General features: G+C 43.3%; 1 protein-coding gene across 1 annotated transcript; it reads right to left on the minus strand.

Moving 5' to 3' along the window:
- Nucleotides 1–255: 255 nt before the first annotated feature.
- ITM2A (integral membrane protein 2A) lies at nucleotides 256–11,458 on the minus strand. The gene is made up of 6 exons (XM_081180044.1): nucleotides 11,143–11,458; nucleotides 5,734–5,865; nucleotides 4,146–4,334; nucleotides 3,102–3,212; nucleotides 2,002–2,152; nucleotides 256–1,381 (listed from the first exon to the last, which is right to left on the minus strand). Exons 1-6 carry the CDS (start codon nucleotides 11,224–11,226, stop codon nucleotides 1,293–1,295), a joined length of 756 nt encoding a protein of 251 aa, XP_081036170.1. The 5' UTR covers nucleotides 11,227–11,458; the 3' UTR covers nucleotides 256–1,292.
- Between the last annotated feature and the right edge of the window lie 15,446 nt (nucleotides 11,459–26,904).

A 26,904-nucleotide genomic window follows, 5' to 3' on the forward strand; every position in this document is an offset into this window, starting at 1 on the left:
CCACGCCTTTAGCTCTAGAGATACACAAATCTTTGCCTATAATTCAGAACAATGATGGCAAAACACAAACCTGAAAGCCTAAGTTTCTCAGGAAACTAGATTCTGCACCTAATATAACACTCTGAAGTACTGTAGAATACATGGTTCTTGACTATAGCAGTTTCAGCGCAGGAGTGATACGCTACCAATATTTTGACAGCATTAATATTCCCTCTCACAATTACTTTTATTGCCAACAAAGTGAGACCACCACCATAGTCTTAAAGAAACATTTATTGGAGGGCTGCAGGATTTGTGAGAAATATAAAGTCCCTTATACAAAACACTCAATTTAGCAGCTCACTAACAATCCCTTTACCATCGTGTATCACAGTCTTAAGCAAAGATAATACTTTCAACTGCAGTCTTAGTGCTACTGTGCTTATAAGAAGTTATTCTCTGAAATATAGGCTTGGGGGGTTGGAATTCACAGCTACAGAAACAATGACAATTGGGCCAAATCAGGTTGTAATTACATAAGCTTGCAATAAAGATGTTGAAACCAGTCCAGCGCCAAAATACTAACATAAAAGCTTTTAAAGAGTAACTGCTCCTGAACATATAACTAAATATCACCAAAGAACCAAAATAAAGAAGTACTAAAGTCAACTCAGGGAAGGTTCCAAATATACATACAAGTTCAATACAGTAATTGCACAAAATGGAAAAAAATGTTTATGATTACCAAGGTTAGTTTACATGCTTCTCCTATGAAGTTCAAATAAACCTTAGAAGTCTTGATGTAGTTTCTTACCAGACTTAATGTAGAGCAATCCTACAGAACTACATATAAATGTGCAAACCAGATATTAATGTGTTACTTTCATCATTCTGTAGAGTCAGGTGTTGACTGGACTACATTTCTATGTAGGAATTTGCTACTTGCAGTCCTTTTTTAAATTAGTTTGAGGCTGCAATCCTACACACTTAATTTGGAGTAAGTCTCTTAACAAAATAAGACTTCCAAGTAGACGTGTAAGACTATGCTGTGAAACAGATAATCAGGTGGGTATAGGGTATTCACTTTTGTGTTAGCAAGTGCAAATGAAAGCTAGAAAATTTAGCCACACCAGGGACACAAAGAAAAAATCATGGTAAATTTGGAATTTCCTTCTTTTGTTTTTAAATTTAAGCAACCCACAAAAAAGCATAAGGTTTTGATTATCACTGCATGTTTTAATTCTGAAAATAAAGATATAAAGCTTCGACTTTTTAATGAAGATGTGTGATTGTCACTTTCTACCCTGTACTTTTCACTGCTGACAGATCTTGGTTTCCACAACAAACAAGTTTTCAAAGTGCCGGATTGAATGACACTTTTCAGCTGAGCGTTTCTGGAGGCCTAAATAAGAGAACACAACACCAATTAATGCTGAACAGAATATGAAGATTTCAGACAGAAGATTTATTTCCTGGTTAGTCTGTTTATGGCTGCATGTGCCAAGCTGAATGTATCTATTGATTTAAAACCAGGGAAATGCAATTCTGGAAGGAGTGTTAGGGATAGTGATGTGTAGGTTGGGTACAAACACTTTTCCTACCCTGGAAATAAGCCACTGTGTGAAGTTTCCCACATTTCACTAGCTAAATACTGAACCAAATACTTCCAAAATACCATCAAGCAAGACACCAATGCAGCTAACTGTTCAAACATTTTTACATTCTGAACAAAATCTTAAATTTCTGACTATCAGAATATTCATGCTTGAACTGCTGCTAGAAGTGTTAACATTGACTTTTCACCAGTTTAATTTAATGATTTAGTCTCACTATGTACCTCCACTTTCCCATATGTAACCTTAGAAAGAAAAAGCCTTTTCTATTAAAGGAAAATTAAAAAAGAAAAAACTAGATAGATTTATCAGGTAAAGCTCTTTCTGGAAGCTTACAGAAGATTTTTAGATTTTATTTTTTCTGCTTAAGATAAGAAGCTAAGTTTACATTCTCAGTTGAAATACTCACCATTGGTCTTATCTCTGTGCTGAAGCCTGAAAGTTTCCTTCCCTACACAGAGCTGGTAAATGAAAATGCCCAGATCCGACACATTATCAATCTTTTCTGTCACAACCATTTCTTCACGAACAAGGTAAGTCTGAGGCAAATAGGAACCAGTCTGTGGAAAAGCACAAATATCACCAATATGAATATTTGCAATTCTTTTTTTTTTCAATACCCAAAGAAGATGATTCACATTTGCAAAGGAACTTTAAATAAAGGGAGCAACTATACATGTGGAATCTATGAGAAAAGGCGAAAACTTCAGATGATTAAAGCAAGATTTATTGCAGATAGTGTGCCCAGACCTTGATCACAAAAGGTTATTCCTTGGGGTCATGTTTCTAGGAGTTCTTACCAAATGCACTTGATAAAAATTTCTGAAGAAGGATTTGTCCATGAATAATGATAATTTCTCTTGCTTCCTAGTATGGTGTGTGTGTGTGTGTGTGTGTGTGTGTGTGTGTGTGTGTGTAAACCTCTGGCTTTTGCCTGGCTAGAATGTAGCCTCCTGTACAAAGGTAGTAGTTAAATCCATTACTCTACCTCCTGTTGGGTTCCAGGCTGCCCAGAAGTGAATGTGAACCTTAGACTGAAAAAGGCTCCCCGCACCAATCCACTTGGAAGGAAGTCTCATTTTAATGTAGTTTACTATTTAAGTATGCTTGATTTAGGAAGTAGCCCCTGCCCGGGCTTGTAACAAAGTTAAGTAGAGATCTATTCAGTCTCATCAGCTGCCCGCTTCTAAATGCAAGTAAAAAGGTCTAGACATAGTTAGGCTTGTCTTATCTCTGCCTATAAATTCTGAGTCACACGAATAAAAACATTACGTGAATCATACTGAAAACAGTGTTTACACTTTCGGCATCAGTGATACAGATGTTCTCAATAAGCCATCAGTCAACCAACACTGGCCATCAACAGACTTTTCGTAAGCAAGCTACGTGCCAGCTAAAGAAAGATATCGCTGAAGAAAAGATACCATCGATAAGCAAGAATACATTTCACTGTCTTCATAGAAAAAGAAAACTCTTCCCCATGTTACACTGAAATATAACAATGCAAACCGTTAATTTTGAAAAGAGGTCCATCAGATTCCGTGGTGGCATAACAATGGACGTGTTCAGAGGGATCACATAGCAGTTACCCAGCTGCAGATCAAGGTAGGCAGTCAGGAGCTGCAAGAAGGAACAAGAAATCTCAGTAATTTGAATACATACTTTAATATGCCTGTTGTCTTGGTCTCTAAGATAACGGAAGGAATCTCAAGAGAAGGAAATTTTTCCATCTCCTCCTTTTTCCAGCAGCTCCATCTCATCAGTTCCACATTTTTCTAGAGGGTTCCCCAACCCTCTAGAGAGGCAGTTTAGGAGTCTTAATGAGTATAGGTGGGAAGAGGGGGCAGAAAACTTTCCTTCACTTAACTTCCTTAAGTCATCTTACGACCCAAGTCATTGTTTTCAAATTAGTTCTTATAAAAATGTTCCAAGAGCTCTACAGATTAAATCAGTGAAATTATGTAACCGATTTGAAGAGAAGCAATAAAGTTTCAAGTATTGGGATTTATCAAAAGGTTCCTTTCCAACACAGAGAAAGAATCCTTTCCAATGGAGTAAGAGAATCTATTTTGGCAAGCAAAGATGCTAATAACTTTTTAAAACAGCCATACTAACCATAGGTCTTAGAGTAATACATTCTTGACATCCATTTTGAAGATAAGCAATTTGCACATAAATCACTCACAACTCATGTAACAAGTTTAAGGTGGCAGAGAGAAGATGACATAGTGACATCAGAACAAAGAATAAAAAAGGAGACTAATAATGGGCAATTTAACACACAAAATTAGGACTCAAAAATGGAGAAACATTCCTGATCTTTTTTAGGCAAGACTAGTGGCCAGTAAGCTGAAGCTGTGAATTATGTGCTTGTACTAACTTGCACCAGGTGAACCAAAATTAAAGCAAGCAACAAGGCTAGCTGTTACTAACATCATTTCTGTTATTTGATGTAGAAGGATGAGGGTGTTTGTTTTTTGTGTTGCCAATTATGAAAATTCAACAGATGGTGTAATTTTCAAAAAGAAAAGTTCTAGATTTGTCACAACTCACCCTTTCAAAGTCATGAACAATAGCCGCAGGATCACTGTCAGAGAATTTTGGAACAGGAACCTGAATGATGGCAATATTATCATCCTCACGAATGTCAGCTTCTTCAGCAATGGGCAAGAAGTAGGGTTCGGCTGCCTGCTCTTGCTGATCCTCTCCTGCGTAACACATTTGCCCACGCATCATTGCACGCTAAAAATAAATCACAGTAATCAATTATGAGACTTCTTTTAGGGACAGATTATCCAGTGCTATTTAGAACAGACCCATTTAAAATTATTAACTTGGGTCTGTTAATTGCAATGGGTCCACTCCAAGTATAACTTAGCTGGGTACAACCCAGCATTGGTTTGCCACAATCATAATGCATTTTAGCAGATTTTCCACTTCTGTAGTGTCACCTGAAATAAAATCAATATTGGGCAAAAAAACCCCACAACAACTAATGAGGGCAAGTGTTTTTGTGGTTCTGTTAGTTGCAATAAAGTCATTTAATTACAGTTCAAACACAACAAAAAATCAGAAGTGTGTAAGAGGTATATGCAAAGAAATACAAAATACTTCCAAGTTTGTTGTTTTCCAGCAAAGATGCTGTAATTTTTTAAGTTAATGTGGAACAAATGTACAGGATACTGTTTCACATTTGTTTAAGTATTTTCAGTTTATTAGAGGAAGACATTTCTCCATTTCATTGGATGCATGAAAGAACTGTAATAAATGACATTCCAATTATACCTAATCCCTTGTAAAATATATGTGCAAGACTAGTGCAGACAAGCGGAAAAGGTGACTTTCTATGTGTGAATTGTGTGATGGCACTGTTTTAACAAATATTTGTATTAAACATTTCCACAAATTCCTCCTGACTCAATGTTTTGTCTATTAAACTTTGTTCAGAACATGTGGCCTATATATATTCTGTTAATGTATAAGCTCACAGCAGTTTGAGTTGTGTTTGCAAAGTCCTTCAAGAAAATAGCAGATCTGCTACAATCACACAGTTAAATAAAAGTTTTGAACTTTTCTGCATATTTTTTAAAAAATATTTTGGTGGGGGGCAGGAAGACAAGACTTGGTCCCCAACACCACTAAGATGTCCAAGACCAGCTTACCATCTCAGGATGCTTCAGTGCAGAGTCTGACACCCAAATCATGGCAAGCAGCAGAACTGCCAAGAATGCCAGTCCTACTGAGGCAGACACGGAAGCTTCAGGGAAGGATGCATCCGAGATCCTGCAAGATCCAAGGATCTCACAGGGCCCCATGGGGCCTGTCACAGTACAAGGACAAGGAGGGGGAAAGCCAAGATGGCGGCTCCCAGGACTGAGGCCTCAGTTCAGCAAGATAACTCTGGCTGTCCCAGTCAAAACATGAGAGGAATCGGGGCATATTCACTTTTTAAGTTCTTAGCTTCCTCACTGCCACAGCTTTGAGGTGCAGATCTAAGTTTAGACCCATATTCCAATTCAGTTACATATCATGCTTACACTGTGTGTATGCTTACACTGCTTATTTTGTATGTTTATATTTGCTTTGTCAATTTTATCTGCAAAAGAAAAAAAAAAGGGAAAAAGAGTTGTATTTCCATTACCCTTGGCATGAAGTACTTATAGAGGCAGGCTCCACCAACCACCACTCCTGCCAATATAAGCGCAAGACCCAAAAGAATCAGCAGACATCTTCCAGATGAACTTTCGTGCCCATGTGTTGCAACTTCTGGATCCTTAAGGCGAGAGAGAGAGAGAGAGAGAGAGAGAGAGAGAGAGAGAGAGAGAACTTAAGTTCTTTGTTGTCTTGGAGACAATATTTTCTTTAACTAATTACACCTCACCTTGACTCAGCAGGATGATACCACAATTCAAAGTGAAAGCCAACAGTGCCAGACAACACACTTGAGAAATGTTTGACCCAAGGATGCCATAGTACACCTATATTTCATTCATAGGAGAATGGAATGTGTTTTGAGCCCTTTGTCTGTGTTTAAAAGAAGGATGCCATAGCATCTGCTTTAAACAAAACTGAATAGCCTTTAAAAAACTACAGATGGATTTGTGCCCCCTGTTAAATTACAGAACGGTGCTACAGCGAATTTTGCCTACTAGGCTGCAAAAATAAAGGTTTCACATTTTAAACTTCCCTTAACATAATTCAGCTCATTGTTCCCTTCCCTCCCAAGGCAATCCTTCCTTAATTGTTAGGCAGGGATGGGGAACCTGTCACATTCCAAATGTTGAACTCCAATTCCCATCAGTTCCAGACATCATGGCCAATGGTCAGGGGTGATTGGAGCTGTTCCTCAGCAACATCTGTCAGTTATAACTTCTATAACTCTTTAAAGTCATAAAAAGTCAATTTATCTATTCAACAGCATTTGCTCCTTGCTCATATTTATGGCAAAGAACATTTAAAGGGGTTGTGGTTAACTGCAAACATACACAAAACCACAAAATTGTGATGACCTTCCAATCCATAGTTGCTAACATCAAGATCATATTTATGAGGTGTGTGACTACAAAAGGAAGATTATTTCCATAATTCTAAAAACAAAAGCAGTATGACTCAATGACATGCATATTTAGCCTTGTATGTTCAAGAGCATTATCAGCTGAGAGGTTTCAGTGTGGCATTTGCTTTTAACATTCAGCTAAGCTCATTTTAAAAAAAATACTGATTTTTAAAACAGGAAATTCAGATGTTAAACCGATTTCAAGGATCTCTGTCCACTCAAATCATCAGTACAGTAGGACTATAAAAGTATTCAAAGGGTTGGCAAGATGAGACATTCCTCCTCCTTACCTCTCCACCCCTCAGATTTAGAAGAGGAACAGCAAGTTATAAACTATCGAAAAAGAAGCATCAGCAGATTCTGAACTTCTACTATGCAAATAATATTCTAGTTCTCTGAGAACCTAATATGCTGTTGAAGCAATTTTGCCAGTTAACAATGCTAGATATGTGGCTTTTTTTTTTAAGGGCAATACTAACAGCCAAAACATATTTGCACTTTTAGTAAGCAAGTAGATTGGGTTCTAAAGTTTCAGAATCCATATAATTGTCTAATATCATTTCAGTTCTGCTCTATAGATAGTTAACTTCAGCTGTGTATATATAAGCCAGGAAGATTTCTTCACTAGTTTACTCAAGCATCTTGCAACCTGATGCTAGCATGTTAAAATTAAATATGCTTTTCCAGCTTCAATTATGTCATTTAGTTGAAGCCAAGCATCTTCAAAAATCCAGAGTCAGGCACCGTGGTCAAGTTGTAACCTGCCTTTTAACTGAGCCAGTGTAAATGAAGAAAAGAGCAGGCACCAATGCTACCTGTACAATCATAAAATGTACAGTTCCTGCACAGTTCACAAGGAATTACTAGCAACACTGGTTATTGCCACATCAGCTTTTGGGACAACTACTAATGTACTATTGCAAAGATCAAGACAATTTAATTTCATGCACAAATATACATTTTAGTCCAGTCAAAGCCTGGTTTAATTCAACTTCATGTATTACAGAAAATCCCAATATTAGGAACACCAAGACCAAAATATTTACAATCATCTCTTTTTAGCCCTTTTCGCAAGGAACTCAGTGAATTGCAGGGTGGGGGACAACCCTGAAGCTGGAAAGCTAAACATTCTTCTGAATGTGCCAGACACAGGATAATACACAAACAGTTGCACCCCTAGCCCACCAGAAAAAAATTCAGAAAGCAATAAACTCGACCTTAGACTCTTATGCAATGTTAGACAGTTCAAAATGTAAAAACTGTACAAGTATAAGTTTTGCAAGACTGCAGATAATAAAATAGCATTCTGCACTAAATAGCAAAATTAGTATTAGAATGTAGCAGCCACAACAGTATTTCCTTTCTGCCCAAAGAACTGTCATGCATGTCTTCTTGATATTTAATAACAAGTGAGCCTGCACATTAATTGGCTAATCTCACAATCCCAAACAGCAATTCATTTTTTTCAAGTAACTACCTGCAAAATTTCATTATAGTACTAATAGCTGCATGCTTAAACATATGAAGCTGCCTTATAACTTGCCCAATATTGTCTATTCAGCAGACTATTGGTTCAACTACACAAATCAGTGGCAGATGCAGGCCAAGTGGATGTCTGCTGCAGTCCTGTCTAGAGGTGGGAGTAGAATATGTGATTTATATCATTAGAGAAAGACATGAAAATTAGTTATTCATAGTCTATAACCTGACTGGGAAACTTTTGAGGGACTGAATGTGGGAGCGGAGAGGATTAAGAGTACCTTTTGGCACATTGCATCCTTTTGGCACATTACATTGTACCACTGCTTTACAGAGATTACATAGTAACCCAGCATTTGAAGACAGGTCTGTACCTATCATGTCTGCCTAGCAGCATCTCCTAAAGGCTCACAAAGAAATCTTTCCCAGACTCTCTGCTCCAAGAAGTTCTTTGGCTGGTTATCAGGAATCAAACCAGGAATGTTGCATAAACTTTGCTAGTCATCAGTAGCCTCCACCCTCTGAATCATTATGCCAATACAAATGCTGAATTGCAAAACAAATTTCTCAAAATGCTTTTACTTGCACAATCTCAAAAGTGAACTGTAACACTAGAAAAAGCAGGTCTGCCACTTGTTGGAAATTTGTAGGAAATAAGGGTTCAGGCACATTTCAGTTCAATTATTTCACCTAAAATGAAAGTAAGAAGAGAGGAAACATCTGTGAAAACAAAGCAACATTTCCATTTTATGTTTGAAAGGATTCTATTTATGCACCACTCGTACCTGGTTTTTTTACTGCTAGTCAGGAAACTAGGCAAGGCTGTCTAGTCAGACTCCTCTTGGGTGAGGAGGATGCATGTGATGGTTATCTTTATTTTGTTTTGCTAAGGGACATACCAGGCCTTATGTAGATTTTGTTTCCGTGTAAATATGCTTAGAACCATAAAATATGGATCACCTGTAATGTTGAGACACTTTTGTATAAATGAAAACTCAAAGTTTTGGAACTAGGCCTTCACATGCCTCATATTTAGTTAGGCATGAACTCTCCATCAGAGTCAAGATATATCTGCAAACCAATCAAATTTGGCCAGAAAAAGACAGACACTAGCTATCCTAATGTATATAAGCAAAACCCACCAACACAACACTTAGGGCAACTATGAAACAGGCAAAGCACCACCTGTGTGTTAAGTCTCAGCTGTGTGGTGTAGTGGTTAGAATGTTGGACCTAGAAGAACTTGGATTTCAATCCCCTCCTGAGTCATGACGCTCATTTGATGACAATGGAGTAGTCACCATCTCCCAGCCTAACCTCTATCACAGGGGGATAACATGTATGCCACCTTAAGGACCTTGGAGATACTAAGGGAAGAGGGCTCTGAACAGAGGCAGAGTGATATTAATGTGTTAAAGAAAACTGCACTTTCCATGCAGGCTTGCACCAATAATAATAATACCAGGAAAATCAATGCAAAAAGTTCCACTGTTGCTTTGCATGCAGCGAGTTCCAGGTTCAACTCCCAGCCCCTATATAGAGCTATGAAAAGTTATCAGGGAACATATACAAAACATTGGGACAAGGGTGGTTTAAAAGAAGAATAGAAGTGGTCCCCTAATGCATTTGAGACGGCTCCAGAACCTGAAAGAAGTGGAAGACTTATGCTGAAATCCTACCCTCACTTGCCTAGGGCTCATTCAACACTACCCATATGTGTACTCTGATGTATATATTTTGGTTAGTCACACTGATAAGTTGTTTAAAAGGCAAAGTAGAAACCCCCATAATGAACAGGTACATTTACACAGGTGCAACGCCGCCCCCCTCCCCCTTACATGCGTGGGTGTGACCTACTTCTGCACTTTTAACCGGTGGACTTAGAATCAATGTCAGCTTAAACTACAGTGTCCCAGGATCTTAGACAAATGTCTTGCACATTCTAGCAGAGATCCTTTATGTAGCCGGAGAGGCAAGGGATTAAAACCTGGCAGCCTCTTCATGCAAAGCATCTGCCATACTATTGTGTTATGGAACACCAGCATCCTTTTATAAGGTGCAGTGTCTGGGATGCTTGCAGCAGGCTACTCCACAACTAAACCACTGCTGGGTTGCAAGTGTTGGACTAAGGGAGTCACAAACCAGCACACTACACCCAGTCAAACGCAGGAGAAAATATGTTTTAATGCTATTTTTGTTATTAAAAACCCCAGCAACTATTACTTAAATTTCACATACACTCAAGGCAGCTTTGCAATCCAAATCACAAGCAGCAGCAGCATTAATTCTCCCCTTACCCTTAAAACCACCACTGTCACTATCACTTCCTCTCTCTTTTTTGGTGCCGTCTTTTTTGGGAGTATGAGTCTGCAGGCAGAGGCTGTCGTGTATTATTATTAATTATTTATTATTATTATTATTATTATCATTATTATCATTATCACACACTTTATACGCGCCTAATGCAGGTGCGGGCTAGAAAAGCTAGGGGGGTCCGCGGCCTGATCCAAGCATAGCTGCATAGCTGTCAACGTTTCCTCTTTTTTTAAAGGGAAATCCCCTTATTCTGAATAGGATTCCTTGCAAGAAAAGGGAAAAGTGACAGCTATGGATCCAAGGCACCTGTCGATTGCGAAATGGGTTTAAATAAGGGGGGGGGGCAGATGGGTGTGTGAGTCTGAAAAGAGCTGTCCGGCTAGAGATGACAGGACCCGGTCTCTGAAGTGGCCAAGGGAGGCTTAGGAATGGGGCTGCCTTTGGGGTTAAAGAGGCCTTCGCCATGGCAGCGCCACCATTATTTTGCTCCCCGAAGGTGCGTTATTGGGGTGCTAGTGCTGGTGGAGGGAGCGCTCCCGATGCGCCCCCCCCCCGCCTCGCACTCTTCGTCGTGTGTTTTTACTTCCCTTCTAATTCCCGTTCCGCTGCCGCCGCCACCACAAAATGGCGCCGGTGGGGGAAGGGAGATTAAAGGGCGGCCGGTTACGGGCCGACGTCGCAGCTTCGACCCGCGCTCACCTTGTCGGCCACCAGCACCTCGGCCGCCTCCTTCTTGGACTGGTCTTTGCCGGCGAAGGGCGGCTGGAAAGAGATCTTCACCATGTTGTTGGCGGCGGCTGCGGCGGCGGCAGCGGCTGTGATAGGAGCCGGGTGTCCGCCTCTCGCGCGGCGGTCGTAGTTCGCTCTGCTCCGGTTCCTTCTGCTGCTGAGGCGGCTGCTGCTGCCACAAGCGCCGATAGGGCCTCTCGGTCGGCCACCTAGATGGAGGGGCGGCGCCTAACGCGGTAAAGATAAAAAAGAGTCAGGCTTAGGTAAAAACAACAACAACAACAACCTCAAAGTCTCCCTCTCCCGGCAGCGAAACGTGTTGGCCGAGACTGAAACGCGCGTAACGTGAGAATGCGCACACACGCGCACAAACACACACACACACACACACACACTAATTTTGTGTGTGTATATACACACACATTCCGTTTAGAAGCACTTCTAGAAGATGTAGAAATGATTTAATACTGGAAACTCAGATGAACCGAAATGGACAAGATTCGCCCGTCCCTACGTATGCTACACACAAGTGGCATTACTGCCCTGTCAGTAGATCTTAAAAGAATTTCTGCCAGGGGATGCAAACTTGAATAAAATACTGGGGGATGGGGATGGGGCCGGTGCCGCGCAGGTAAGCCCCACCCTGCATAATCAATCACATGATGTAGCACACATGCACTATTTGAATGGCAATACCCATCCACTTTATTTGTGGGGGGGCAGCCAAGGGGGTGCAACTGCTCCTCCATCAAGTAAATAAATAAATAAAAGTGTTTAATTAACTGACCAATCATGCTGCAGATAACTCGGTTCTGCCCGCCCCGCCCCCGTCCAACAAAGCGCCTCTACATCCATGCCTGGCCCCCTCAAATATTTTATGGGGGGCAAAGGGACCTCAGGCCCCTATGAGTTGGCTCCTATGGATTCTGCAATGAAACGTGTAGAACTTGGCGGCTTTGGAATAAGCCTGCTAAACGTGCCTAATACTGTACTGTATTGCAATATAACCAGGGACCAGAAAGGTTCTTGTCTGACTCCCATTTTCAAAACATAAAAAGTTGCTGCTGCTCTTAAGATTAAATAGCATAACCTGAAATGAAAGCAAGCCAAACCACCAAGAAAACATTTTCCGGATGAGGCAGGAGGCAGGAAAATTACCCAGCAACATGTGCTGTATGATAGCACAGCGCCAGCACTCAGTCATCATTTTGTATCTTTCTGGTATCTCTGAATTTCATACAGCGCTAGTCAACTGCACACTCAGAGATGGGTTACCTCCGCTTCAAACAGATAGTGGAAACTTAGTGCAAGATGTTTTTGTGAGATGATCTGATACATTAACCACATGTCAGGGAAACCACATGTAAAGTGTGTGTTCTGTATACATTAGAACTTCTGCAAGTACTGTTTAGATAGGCCTTGGGTGTTTCCACATAGTTTGTTGTGGCCTCAGTGCAGCTCACACACGCAAGTTTGTTTGTTTGTTTGCAACAATCACATGACTTTATATTCATCAAAAATAGCATCTCATATTTCTTCCTCCCCTCATTTAATCCAGATTCATTGCTTCAGTTGTTTGTATGTACTTACCACCCCAGCAGCTCCTCTTAGGGTCCGTTTTCTGGCATTGTCTGGACACCTCATCTTGCTCTGTGGTCTATCAGCCCCTTGATCTCCTCTGCAGCACCTTCTCTTAACTAGGCTTTGGAACTTTAGGCTGATGTTGTGCCACAGTCCTTCCCCACCCTCTTCCTCATTTATAAGGATCATAGAACCCCATTGCCAACAGCTGTATGTCTCCCTCACCCAGCCCTTTCTTATTTGTCTCATCAGGTCCCACTGCAAGGAGGAGAAATGGTTGTTTGGTTGCAGGGTTGTTTCTCAGCTGATCTCCATCAGCAAGCCTTGCTCACCTGCATATTCACAAGATAGAAGCACAGAGCAGGGCAGTCCCTGGTTATCCTCCACACCAGGTCTAATGAAGAAAGAATATGGGATAGCATTTTGATGAAGACAAAAGTTATGTGGCTGCTGTGCAAAGCTTACATACATGCACCAAGTCCAGAATAAACTGTTACGTGGAAGCATCCTGTCATATGGAAGTCACAATCTTTTTAAGCTTTCATGTTCTGAAGAACTCATAGTCCCAGCATCTTCTTCGAAGCCCCTTGATCACAGTCTCACCAACAAAGGTGAGGCTGGGATAAAAGGGTACACAGTCCCCACCTATGGAAGTTTTTAATGTTTGATGTCTCGTTATTTTTTTATTATTATTCTGTTATAAGCGCATAGGCCTGCGCTTTCCTGGTCTGTGTATGAGCATTTTATCCCCCTCTCCCATTTTCCCCAGGAAGACCCAATATCTACCAATGATTTGGAGCAATGATTTGTTTGCTCCAGTTCAGCAGCAAAGAACAGCACTTTCTCATTGAGAAAGTGTTGGGGCAAAAAAAAAAACAACACTCTGACACAGACCTGGAAAGCCTAGAAATGTAGAGCATTGGTAAATGTGGGTGGAGCCTTACTCAACCTTTTTCTAAACCAAAAAGTCCCAGACACTGTAATTGTTCTTCATAACGGTGTTGGCATTAAATCTGGACCAGGACCTGTGTTTTATTTCATGCCAGACAAACTATGAGCAGCGCCAAGCTTTGTTCAGTTGCCTTTTTTTGTGCTTTGTGGGCGACAGGGGGTGAGGGTGGGGAAATAAAAAATGTACCTATTTCATGCTACAGTCATATCCACACCATGTATTTAAAACGTATTTATAACACTATGAGTCATGGCTTCCCCCAAAGAATCCTGGACCTAATATGTCAGTGGTCCCTTTACCTTTACCTTTAAGAGTGCTTTAACGCTGCTGAAAAGTTCTGCAGGTTCAGGTTGGAGAGTCAGACAAAGATTATAGCCAGGATATAGAAGCAAAACAGCAGCCAAGGGGCTTGATCTTTATTGTTGCAACGATGACTCCAAACGACAACATAGGAGATACATAGAGAAGCCCTGAACAAAGGGTGACACCCTCTTTTAAAAGTTTTCCGGATCCTCCATAATCCCACATTGAAATCGTCACACATATGTTACAAACTAGGAGTAGCATCTTGGCTGAAAACTGATGCCTTGTCCATCAGGGATAATTGGCATCCCTGGCGCTAGTTGAGACAGGTGATACCAGCAATCTTTGTCTTCCCGGCCAAGTCAAATACCCCCCATTGCCTCTCCCAATATCCCAGTACACTGAAACCGGTTGGTTATTGTTCTCAGAATGGGTTTGAGTCTGGCACTCCAGAGTCGGGAAGGTGAGACTTAACACCTATTGAGAATGGGCTGGGATACGTGACCATACGCCTGGGGGGGGGTATGGCTACCCCAGGCCTCACCTTCCTCCTCTAGTTGCCATCTTTTCCCTGAGCAAAACACCGTTGGAATGCTGAAAATCCGTCACAAACGTGATTTTATATTGAACTTTAAAGCTTTATACTATAGAAAATAGACTACGGATCTACTGGGTACAAAATAACAAGGCTAGATACAATGTTGCAAGTGAGTTTCACACTTTCACTGACTCTCAGCAGGGTTCCTCTGCAAGTCTTAACTGCTTTTGCGGGCACAGGCGCTAAACCCGGCCAGCTGTCCATTGTCCTCCCTGGCCGGGGATGGTTCAAAGGCCCGCCCAAGCAGGTGGGAGGCACCCGCCCAGATGAGCCCCCGCTCGGTGCCGCCAACCCCGCCCACCTGTGGGGAAGGGAGGGTGGAAATTGCAGGTGCATGGTTTGACAGCGTCTGACAGCTGCAGTACCTGCGTAGTCTTTGTTAGGGGGCGCTGTCTCGCAAGCAGCTGTCAAAATAACAAATGTCAAGGGTTCGCTGTATGCTACGTTGTACAGCCCTTATCTACGGGTGTATGCTTATACTACTATTAAACAATAAAGGGTTTGGAAATTAAGACGTTGGTTGGTTCATTTTTTTTTGTATTTCTTCTTTATTTTTTCCGGTAACATTAAATGTATGGCGTGTATGAGACCCAAGCCAAACAGTGGCATAGCTCACAGCATTGCAATAGCAGCCGCACTGTAAGAGGAACAGAGCAGCTGAGATATTCTCTGGGAACCTGCATGTTTGCTGTCTGCACTAAGCCATGGTTTCGTTCAGAAATAGATTTGACCAGGGCCAAGGATTAGAGTTCAACAACCAATCCCACATATACAGGGTCAAGGGTTAGACTACTTTGCTTCCACTGAGACTTCAGTCAAAGCACACATTCTTTGAGGGTGTGCAACATTTGTTGCAGTACATAAGCTGCTTTTATGGGGAAACATTATTGGCAAAGTTTGGTTGTTTGCTAAATGTTCTTCAAGAGCCACATCAAGCAAGAGTCAGGGGTATGATCTTGCTGAACACCTACAAGACCTTTTTTCTTATCATTTTGTCTGCAAATATTGCATTTCAACTTTGCCCTTCAGACTGTCATTGTGTCACTTCAGCAAACAAACTTTCCAGATAGCTAGCCCAACCAGCAGCATCAGTTCACTAAAACACTTGTTTTGCATTTGTTTTTCTTTTTACATATTATTAAAGATTTACTAATATTTACTCTAAGGCTGAATACTTGTTTGGCAGCAACTCATTGGGAAATACTTCTGGAAAAGCATATGCAGCATCAGCCTTCACGAAGAATTGCTTGATCAGAATGAAGGGTTGGACAGAGAGCAACATGTAAAAATTTAGTGCTTATCCCAACTCAGATGCATACTTTTGCACCACTTAGAGAACAATCATATGCTCTCGGGAAGGGCATCCCAGGAGCCATGGAAACATTGGATATCCCCCTCCAAGGCTGGAAAGTCTGTGCCAACTTCAGAGTAGGGCTGGGCAATGTCTGGTTTTCAACACCATAGCATGTCACCAGCTAAACATCTTGATATACCAATATAACATGATGTCCAAATTAAGAATGCAGCTATATAGCGGTCTAAAACTTACACATTTTTACTTACCTTTAGCATATTGTTATAACTGTTATTTTATAGTACAGATAATTTTTACACCAGCACATTTTCTCCAGAATTAAAACTGAAGAAGTAATTAGAAAACAAAGGTAAAGTGAGAGAATGTTCCCCAATCAACATTGGAGGGGGGGAGGGGGAGAAAAGAGGCTTAAGAACAGGCAAGGTTGGATGAAGTAGATGGCCCTGTCTTAGCTGCTGCTTGTCCACCAGGTTTCTCTTAAGCACAGCAACCCAGGCCTTGTGGGCGGGGAGGGGGGGTTGCAGTGATTTTTAGGAAGTCACTAGCTTGCATTAGGCATCCTACTGGGAAGACCCAGTTTTTTGAGTGCATGTTCTGGAAGTTGGGCAATAGGGGCAGTACAGGATTGCTTCAGGTCGTGGTGGATGTTCTCCTGGAAACACCTAGTTTAGTTGTCCTAGGGGATTTTAACATCCAAGCTGACATGACCTTACAAGGGGCTGCTCGGGACCGTGGAAAGCATGGCCTCCATGGGGCTGACCCTGAATAAGTTTGGCCCAACTCATAGTCACGAACGTGCCTTAGACCTGGTGTTCACCTCTAGTGATGGGGGTGATCTGAAACTAAGAAAAGTGAAACAAAAGAAGTGCCATGGTCAGATCACTTCCTGGTGCAACTGGACTTCTCCTTGACCCTTTCCCTCTGCAGGGAGGTGGGACCAATTTGGAGGGTCCGCCCCGCCACTTAATGGATCCAATTGGCTTCCAGAGAGTAGTAGGGGATGCTTTATCCCATGTTGATAGCCTTTCAGCTGATTCCGTGGTGGTCTGCTGGAATGTGGAGTTAACCAGGGCTATCGACTGTCTGGCTCTGAAGCGCCCTCTCCAATTGCATGGAGCCCGGAAAGCCCCATGGTTTTCTTCAGAGCTGAGGGCGAGGAAACAATTGCTGAGATGGCTAGAGCTTCGGTGGCAGAAAACTCCTTCTGAATCAGACCATACACAGACTAGAGCTCAACGTCGAGCCTACCAAATGGTGATAGCGACGGCGAAGAAGATTTTCTTCACTGCCTCTATTGCATCTGTAGAAAATAGTAGCAGGAGACTCTTTCAGGTGGTTCTCAATTTAAAGGAACCACCTTTACCATCGGGGCCTAGTAAAGACCCCAAGATCTTCTGCAACGATTTTGCAAAGTTTTTTGCAGATAAAGTCACTCAGATTTGGGAAGAGGTAGACACCACCGTGGGAGCAGGGCTGGGGCAGGAGAGTGCTAGCGCCCTGTCTGGTCAAGTTGCATGGAATCAATTTCAATCCATTACCCCCAAGTATGTGGACAGGCTGCTTGGATGTGTGAAGCCAACCACCTGTCTCCTTGATCCTTGCCCATCCTGGCTGATAAAAGCGAGCCAGGAAGGGCTGGGCGATGGGCTCTACAGGGTGGTGAATGCTTCTCTCTGAGAGGGAGCATTCCCAGACCCGCTGAAAGAGGCGGTCATTAAACCGCTTCTTAAAAAAAATCTTTAGACCCAGCCAATATGGCCAACTATCACCCAGCCTCAAATCTTCCATTCTTGGGCAAGGTGATTGAGCGGGTGGTTGCTGAACAACTCCAGGCATGCCTGGAGGGTGCAGATATTTGGATCCCTTCCAGTCGAGATTCAGGTCTCATCATGGGACTGAAACTGCCTTGGTCGCACTGGTTGATGATCTCCGGCGGGCTAGGGACAAAGGTGAGAGCTGTTTTCTAGTTCTGCTGGATCTCTTAGCGGCCTTTGATACAATTGACCATAACATCCTTCTGGACCGTCTAGAGGAGCTGAGAGCTCTGTTATACAGTGGTTCCACTCCTTCCTCTTGGGCTGTGTTGAGAAAGTGGTGGTGGGGGATGAGTGTACAGACCCCTGGGCCCTCACTTGTGGGGTGCTTCAGGGTTCCATCCTCTCCCCCATGCTTTTTAACATCTACATGAAACTGCTGGGAGAGATCCTCAGGGGTTTGGTCTGGGTGTCCATCAATATGCAGATGATACCCAGCTCTACCTCTCTTTCAAATCAGAACCAGTGAAGGCAGTGAAGGTCCTGTGCAAGTGCCTGGAGGTGGTTGGAGGATGGATGGCGGCTAATGGATTGTGGTTGAATCCTGACAAGACAGAAGTACTGTTTTTGGGGGACAGGAGGTGGGTGGCTGTGGAGGACTCCCTGGTTCTGAATAGGGTAACTGTGCCCCCTGAAGGACCAGGTTTGCAGCCTGGGAGTCATTTTGGACTCACAGCTGTCCATGGAGGTGCAGGTCAATTCTGTGCCCAGGGCAGCTGTTTACCAGCTCCATCAGGTACACAGGCTGAGACCCTCCCTGCCCGCAGACTGTCTCGCCAGAGTAGTGCCTGCTCTAGTTATCTCCCACTTGGACTACTGCAATGCACTCTACATGGGGCTACCTTTGAAGATGACCCGGAAACTACAACTAATCCAGAATGCGGCAGCTAGACTGGTGACTGGGGGCAGCCACCGAGACCACATAACACCGGTCTTGAAAGACCTACATTGGCTCCCAGTACGTTTCCGAGCACAATTCAAAGTGTTGGTGTTGACCTTTAAAGCCCTAAATGGCCTCAGCCCAGTATACCTGAAAGAGCGTCTCCACCCCCATTGTTCAGCTTGGACGCTGAGGTCCAGCGCCGAGTGCCTTCTGGGGGTTCCCTCACTGCGAGAAGCAAAGCTACAGGGAACCAGGCAGAGGGCCTTCTCGGTAGTGGCACATGCCCTGTGGAACGCCCTCCCATCAGATGTCAAAGAGATAAACAACTACCTGACATTTAGAAGACATCTGAAGACACCTGTTTAGGGAAGTTTTTAATGTGTGACATTTCAATGTATTTTTAATCTGTGTTGGGGTACAAATAAATTATTATTATTATTATTATTATTATTATTATTATTATTATTATTATTATTTAAATAACCAAAGTTTTTTTTCATGGTGGTGCCAGGGCTCTGGTATCCAAAGCCCTTGCACTGCCCCTCCCCCAAAGCCAGACTTCAGTAATCTTTTGAGGCCAATATGTGTCATTCCCCCAACTGGATCTTCTCAGTTATGGATCTTTTCAATATTGCACTATCTCACCTCTCCCTGTGTATGAAAACGGTCAGATCTCAGACTGCAACTAAGCAAGGTGCCAGGGAAGCACTTACTAGGCTTCTGGTTTAGGAAGGGTGGTACCAGGGTTCTGAGAAAGTGGTGCCAGCAGTGCTCTGACAGCATCCCAGGGCCTGGGTGCCGTCCTCCAAAAAAGCAGGAAAAAGGGACATACTTGGTAAACATTCATGAAATGGTGCCCTGTGTGAGGCCAATATTTAGTACCCCAAAATAGTATTTCTCAGTTATGGATCTTCTCAATTTTGCACCACCTTGGCTAAGCGCCCTGTGCAGGGAAACTGCTAAGCAAGGTGCCAGGCTCTGGGAAGGCAGCTCCAGGGCTCCAAAGCTGGAATCCTAGCAAGTGCTCCCCTACCTTTGCAAAGGAAGGAAGGGCTCTTGGCAAAGCCCTGGCGCTACATTTGCTGAAGCAGGTGCCTTCCTCAGCCACAGGGCTGGATTTCAGACTCAGAGCTGAAGTGCTGCAATATTAAGAAGATCCACTTGGGGGAGCCAAATATTGGCCTCACAAGATGCCATTTTAACACAGATAAGAGATGAACCAGATAAGATAAACTTCATAAAATGGCACCCAGCGTGAAGCCCATTGGCGTCCCCAAGTGGATCTTCTTAATTTTGCAGAAATTCAACATTGTGATACTCAACATTGTGATACATTGCGATGTACCCATATTGCATGATGTCTGAAATATGGATGGAACTATCTGGAGAAGCACATTTAAGGAGACACAAAAACAGAGAGACAGATAGCCACCTCAGCACTGCAGATTGTGCAAAGAAACTGTTGGCACCACTCTAAATCCACCGTGGCTAAACATTGCAATATCCCGATAAAACATGGTGTTTGAAATTAGGATGGAACCACGTGGAGGTGAAGAGCATAATGTCCCGGCAACTGCTGCTTCTGAGGTTGTCTTAAAGTTACAAATTTCTGCTTCCCTTTAATATATTGTTACAACTGTTATTTTATAGTACAACACATTTTCTCTAAAGTTAAAGCAGTAGAAGTAATTAGTATCATAGACCTCAATAGTAAGGTGGCAGATTGTTCCCTAATAGACACGATGGTGACACAGAAACACTCACAGAGAGAAACTCACAGAGAGACACAAAAACGGGAGGTGAAGGGAGGAAATAGGCTTAAAGAACAGGGGAGGTTTTTTTTTAAAAAAAAACACCTCAGAAGTAAACAATCCCAGTTTATTCTTCCATGGGATCAGCAGCGGCAGCTTCCAAGCAAGTCCTGGCTGAGGGCAGCAGCTGTTTAACAGGCACAGCTGGTCAATAATTTGGGGGGCATTTCAGAGGCAAGGGGGAAATCGGGGGACAGTGCCTTATTACAGCAGGTGAGTGGAGAAGAAATTCAGAGAAGGAGAAAGGGGAAACCCACTCTCCATTTATTTTTTCCCCTCCTTCCCCTCCCCCCACCCCTGAGCAAAGCTGTGGTCAGATGAGGTCTACCTGGCTTTGTGAAGGTGGGGGTGGGGTGGGAAGGAGAGCCCTGACACCGCCTATGTGCAGGAAAATCCTGGGTCCCACATTGCAGCAAATAAAGGTGTCTGATTCTGGGAAGACAGTTCCAGGGCTCTGGCCGGGTCCTAGAGCCCTTCTCTCCTTCCCAAAGCACATACTAGGCTTCTGGCTTCAGAAGGGTGGCACAACCTTCACAGAGATCGGCCTCACACAGCTCGTCGTTTTATATTAGATCACAAATAGACCCCACAAAATGGACTTCATAAAATTGTGCCTGGTGTGGACCAATACTTGGCGCCCCCAAGTGGAACTTATTAATTTTGCAGCTGAGCGCACTGCATAGAGAAACTGGTGTCAGAACTCTAATTCCGCACTGCGGCTGAGCATGGCACCTGCTTCTGTGAAAGCAGCTCCAGGGCTCTGGCAGGGTCCTAGAGCCCTTCTATCCTTCCCAAAGCTGTGGGATTGCTTACTGGGCTTTGGGAAGGGGAATGGAGGGCTCTGGGGCTCTGCCAGAGCCCTTTCTCTACTTTCCCAAGATCGGCAAGGAGCCCTCCACACAGGTTTTTTCCGCATACAGCGGAGGTGAGGCAAGGGCTCCAGGACCCCAGCGCAGGAGGTACGTGTGGAAGTAAATACAGGAACCAAAGCTAGGATCCGATGATATTTTCCCCAGCTTTGGGGAGGCAGTGCCAGAGCTCTTGTACCCCAGAGCCCTGGCACCACCCTCTCAAAGACTGATAAAATGGATGGAGCTTAGTAATATTTTGAACAAATATGTTGCCCTCTTCAAAAAATGGATCTTCTCCATTATGAATCTTTGCAATTTTACACCTGACCAGATCAACACCTATGCATGAAAACTGCAGGATGCTGCAGTGCAGCTAAGCAAGGCGCCTGCTTTTGGGAAGGCAGCTCCAGGGTTCTGGCAAGGTCCTAGAGCTCTTCTTTCCTCCCTAAGGTAGCACTAGGCTTCCGGCTTTGGAAATGCAGCAAGGGCTCCCAGATACGGCCAGAGCCCTGGCAACATTAAGAAGATCCACTTGGGGGCGCAAAACATTGGACTCACACAGCACGCCATTTTAACAGATAAGAGATGAACCAGATAAAATGGGACTACATAAAATGGCAGCACCTCAGCTCTGCACGATGTTTGGTTTTCCAACATTGTGATATGTTACCTGCTAAACATCGCAATATACTAATATAACATGTTGTCTCAAATAAGGATGGAAATATCTGGAGGTGAACGGGGGTGATGTTCTGAAAACTGCTACTACTGACGGGGTCTAAATCTTACGTATTTTTATTTGCCTTTAACATATTGATACAACCATTATTTTAAAGTACAGATAATTTTTACATCAGCATGTTTTCTCTAAAGTTAATACTGTGAAAGTAATTAGTATCATAGATACTCCACACACAGAAATAGGAGAAGGGATGAAAGAGGCTTAAATTACTGGGGAAGATTTTATTTATTTATTTTAAACTCAGAAGCAAGTAATCCCAGTTTATTCTGCCACGGGACTAGCAAGGGAGCCCTGGCTGAGGGCAGCAGGGCTGGGCGGCAACTTGGGAGGGTGTATTTGGGACCCGCCTTTGCTGACATAATGCAACATTTAGAAGATCCACCTGGGGGCGCCAAATATTGGCAAGATGCCATTTTAACAAAGATAAGAGATGCACTAGACAAAATGTAAAATAGTGCCTGGCATGAGGCCCGTTGGTGCCCCCAAGTGGATCTTCTTAATTTTGCAGCATCTCAACTCAACCCGATGTTTAGTTTTCAATATCGGCATAAATTACCAGCTAAACATTGTGATGTACCAATATCACATGATGTCTGAAATATGGATGGAAGTGGAACTATCAAGAGAAGCACCCTGTGCAGAGAAACTGCTGGCACCACTCTAAATTCGGTTACTGTGGCTGAGCAAGGCACCTGTTTCTGGGAAGGAAGCTCCAGGGTTCCAGCAGGGTCCTAGAGCCCTTTTGTCATTGCCAAAGCAAGAGACAGGAGGGGTCTGGGATGCTCCCAGACTTAATGCCACCCTCCCAAAGTCAAGTAAACAGATCTCCACCTTGCTGAGCCCATTCTGGTGTTTTTACACATCCCCCCCATGTACGGGATCCTCCTGTACATTCAGTTGCGTGGGGCCTCTGATTTCCCCATCCCCCCAGCGTCCTGCCCTGACAAAACCACAGATGAACATCTACCTGCAGCAAAATGAATAGTGGAGCCACTGTTCATATCCTTCCCCCAATCACCTGTTTCTGTTCTTGTAGCACTAGCTAGCAGGTGGGTGATAATGCTGAGGCAAAGGGATATGCACAAGAAGGACCCCCCACCCACCCTTAATGTTGGTTTGGCTGCAACGGAAAGCATTGAAATGATCTCTCCAGCAGCACACAATCCTGGGCAATGTACATGGAAGTCCTGGACTGCACAGACAACAAGACAACCCCCCCCCCATTTCAAGTAAACCTATTCTTCATTTATTTAATTTGACACACACAGACACACACCCCTGTGCAAAACTGTGATCACATAATGTTTACCTGACTATAGGAAGGCACTGCCAAAGCTCACACAGCCCTCCCAAAGATGTCTATATTTGGCAACCCCAAATGGATCTTCCACTTCAGAGTGCCAAACATTGGTCTAGTGCCGGCCGCCATTTTCTGCTCCATTTATGATCTGTCATAAAATGGTGCCTTTGGAGGCCAGTATTTGGCACCCCTAGTGGAAATTCTTAATGTTGCACCTCTTCCACTCTACACCCTAAATCCGCACTGCAGCTGAGCAAAACACCTGCTATTACAAATAATAATGCAATGCCATACTTCCCTGGCTTTTTGAAGGAGCGACGGGCTCTAGGACCCTGCCTGACCCCTGGAGCCTGCAAGAACAGAATGCGCTTTCCCCTGCCACCTCAAATGCACCCCAAGTTGCTGCACAGCCCTGCCTTTTGAATAGTATTGGCCTCTGCTGGAGCTCGCTTGGAAGCTGCCGCTAGTCTGGTGGAAGAATAGACTGGGATTATTTACTTCTGAGTAAAATAAAATAAAATTGAAACCTTCCCCTGCTTTTTAAGCCTCTTTCCTCCCTTCTCCTCTTTGTGTGTATGTCTATGTGTTTCCTTATCCATCCTGTATCTTCTAACAGTTTTAATTTTAGGGGAAATGTGCTTACTTAAAAATTATCTGTATGGTAAAATTACATTTGTAACCATATGTTAAAGGTAAGTAAAAATTTGTTAGTCTTAGATCCCTCAGTAGTAGAAGTGGCCAGGACATTATCCTGATCCCTTCTAGATAGCTCCCTTTTTCAAACATCATGTTATCCTGGTATATCACAATGCTTAGCTGGTAACATATCACAATGAAACATCGCGCTCAGCTGAGGTGGCACCATACTAAGAAGATCCACTTGGGGGTGCCAAATATTGGACTAGAACCAGGCATTTTTTCTGTAATCTGCCATACTAAGAAGATCCACTTGGGGGTGCCAAATATTGGACTAGAACCAGCCACTATTTTGTCTGTAATCTGCCATACTAAGAAGATCCACTTGGGGGTGCCAAATATTGGACTAGAACCAGGCATTTTTTCTGTAATCTGCCATACTAAGAAGATCCACTTGGGGGTGCCAAATATTGGACTAGAACCAGCCATTTTGTCTGTAATCTGCCATACTAAGAAGATCCACTTGGGGGTGCCAAATATTGGACTAGAACCAGCCATTTTTTCTGTAATCTGCCATACTAAGAAGATCCACTTGGGGGTGCCAAATATTGGACTAGAACCAGCCATTTTGTCTGTAATCTGCCATACTAAGAAGATCCACTTGGGGTGCCAAATATTGGACTAGAACCAGCCACTATTTTGTCTGTAATCTGCCATACTAAGAAGATCCACTTGGGGGTGCCAAATATTGGACTAGAACCAGCCACTATTTTGTCTGTAATCTGCCATATTATGGCGTTTTGGCGAGGCCAATCCTTAGCGCCCCCAAGTGGATCTTCTTAATGTTGCAGCACCTCTGCAAAGATGATGACATCCAAAGAGCCCTCATGCCACCCTTCCAAAGCTGGAAGCTTAGTAAATGCTTCCCCAGCTGCGGAAAGGAGAGAAAGGCACTAGGACCCAGCCAGACCCCTGGAGCTGCCTTCCCAGAGCCAGGCACCTTGTTTTGCTGCAATGCGGGATCTGAGCTGAAGTGGTGCAAATTGTGAAGAATCATAATAGAGAAGTTCCATTTAGGCGTGTCACATTTTGGCTTTAAAGATTATTAAAATCTGTCCATTTTATCCTTCTTTGGGATAAATATCCCACAGCTCTGGGATATTGTCAGAGCTAAGGCTAGTCCTCTGAAAGAATAAAATGTGTTAATTTACTTCTGAGTTAAAAAATAATAATAATGAAACCTTCCTCTGCTCTTTAAGCCTCTTTCTTCCCTTCTCCTCTTCTTTTTACGTTCGTATATGTGTTTCTTTGTCCACCTCATATCTATTATGGAACATTCTCTCACCTTACTTATGACATCTATGCTTCAAATTACTTCTACAGTTTTAATTTTAGGAGAAATGTGCTGATTTAAAAAATATATGTACGGTAAAATAATATTTGTAACAATATATTAAAGGTATGTAAAAATTTGTAAGTTTTAGATCCCTCAGTAGTAGCAGTCGCCAGGACATTACCCTGTTCATTTCCGTGCAGTTCATCTTATATTGGTATTTCACGATGTGTAGCCGGTGACATATTATGATAAACCGTGCATCGCACCAAGCTCAGGTAGCACAAAATTAAGAAGATCCACCTGGGGGTGCCAAATAGTGACCTTGAACTGGGCGCCATTTTCTGGAGTCCATTTTCTCAGGTCCACCTGTAATCTGCCATAACATGGTGCCTTTGGGATATTTGGTGCCACCAAGTGGATCTTCTGAATGTTGCACCACCTCAGCATAGGCGGCGCCAGGGCTCTGGTAGGCAGTGCTATGGGAGGTGTCATAGTCCTGGCACCGCCTTCTAAGAGCCCTAGTATCACCCTCCCAAAGCTGGAAGCCTAGCAAGTGCTTCCATGGCTTTGGGGAGGAGAGACGGGCTCTAGGACCCAGCCAGAGCCTGGGAGTTGCATTCCCGGAGCCAAGGATCTGGGATCCTGCAGTTTTCCTGCAAAGGGCTCTAATCTGATGTGAAGTGATTCAAAATTATGGAGATTCATAATTGAGACGCTCTGTTTAGGCATGCCACTTATTGGCTTCAATGATTATTAAAATCTGTCCATTTTGAAGGACCTGTGATGCTTGCTACAAGAGTTCTGGCACTTCCTTCCGAAAGCTGGGAAAACTTGATTTGAACCCAGCTTTGGTTGCTTTATTTTATTTCCCTCACACCTGCCCTGGAACACTGGCCTCAACTTCCAACCCCCCACCTCTTTCTGAGTGTGTATATTTTTCTGTGTATCCCTCCTGTATGTGAGGGAACAGTCTCTCCCCTTCTGATATCTGTATTGCCAATTACTTCTACACCTTTAATATTCCAGGAAATGTGCTGATTTAGAAATTATCTGTTCTATAAAATAAGAGTAGAAACAATATGTTAAAGCTAAGTTTAAAAATTGTGTTTAAACCCCTCAGTAGTAGTCGTTGCCAGGACATTATCCTATTTGCGTCTAGATAGCTCAGTTTTTTCAGACATCATGTTATATTGGTAAATCACGATGTTTAGCTGGTAACATATCACAATGTTGAAAATCAAACATCGGACTAGACTGATGCCGCAAAATTAAGAAGATCCACCTGGGGGCGCCAAATAGTGACCTTGAACTGGGCGCCATTTTCTGGAGTCCATTTTCTCAGGTCCACCTGTAATCTGCCATAACATGGTGCCTTTGGGATATTTGGTGCCACCAAGTGGATCTTCTGAATGTTGCACCACCTCAGCATAGGCGGCGCCAGGGCTCTGGTAGGCAGTGCTATGGGAGGTGTCATAGTCCTGGCACCGCCTTCTAAGAGCCCTAGCATCACCCTCCCAAAGCTGGAAGCCTAGCAAGTGCTTCCACGGCTTTGGGGAGGAGAGACGGGCTCTAGGACCCAGCCAGAGCCCGGGAGTTGCATTCCCGGAGCC

The sequence above is a fragment of the Podarcis bocagei genome, assembly GCF_964188305.1.
Source record: "Podarcis bocagei genome assembly, chromosome: Z".
NCBI lineage: Eukaryota > Metazoa > Chordata > Lepidosauria > Squamata > Lacertidae > Podarcis > Podarcis bocagei.

Bases quoted from the DNA above. Each gene is read 5' to 3' on its own strand.
- ITM2A (XM_081180044.1), bottom strand. From the start codon at position 11,226: ATGGTGAAGATCTCTTTCCAGCCGCCCTTCGCCGGCAAAGACCAGTCC. The intron at 5,866-11,142 runs GTGAGCGCGGGT...TCTCGCCTTAAG, and splicing joins AGGTGCTGGTGGCCGACAAG to GATCCAGAAGTTGCAACACA. The intron at 3,213-4,145 runs GTGAGTTGTGAC...TCCTTCTTGCAG, and splicing joins TTGTTCATGACTTTGAAAGG to CTCCTGACTGCCTACCTTGA.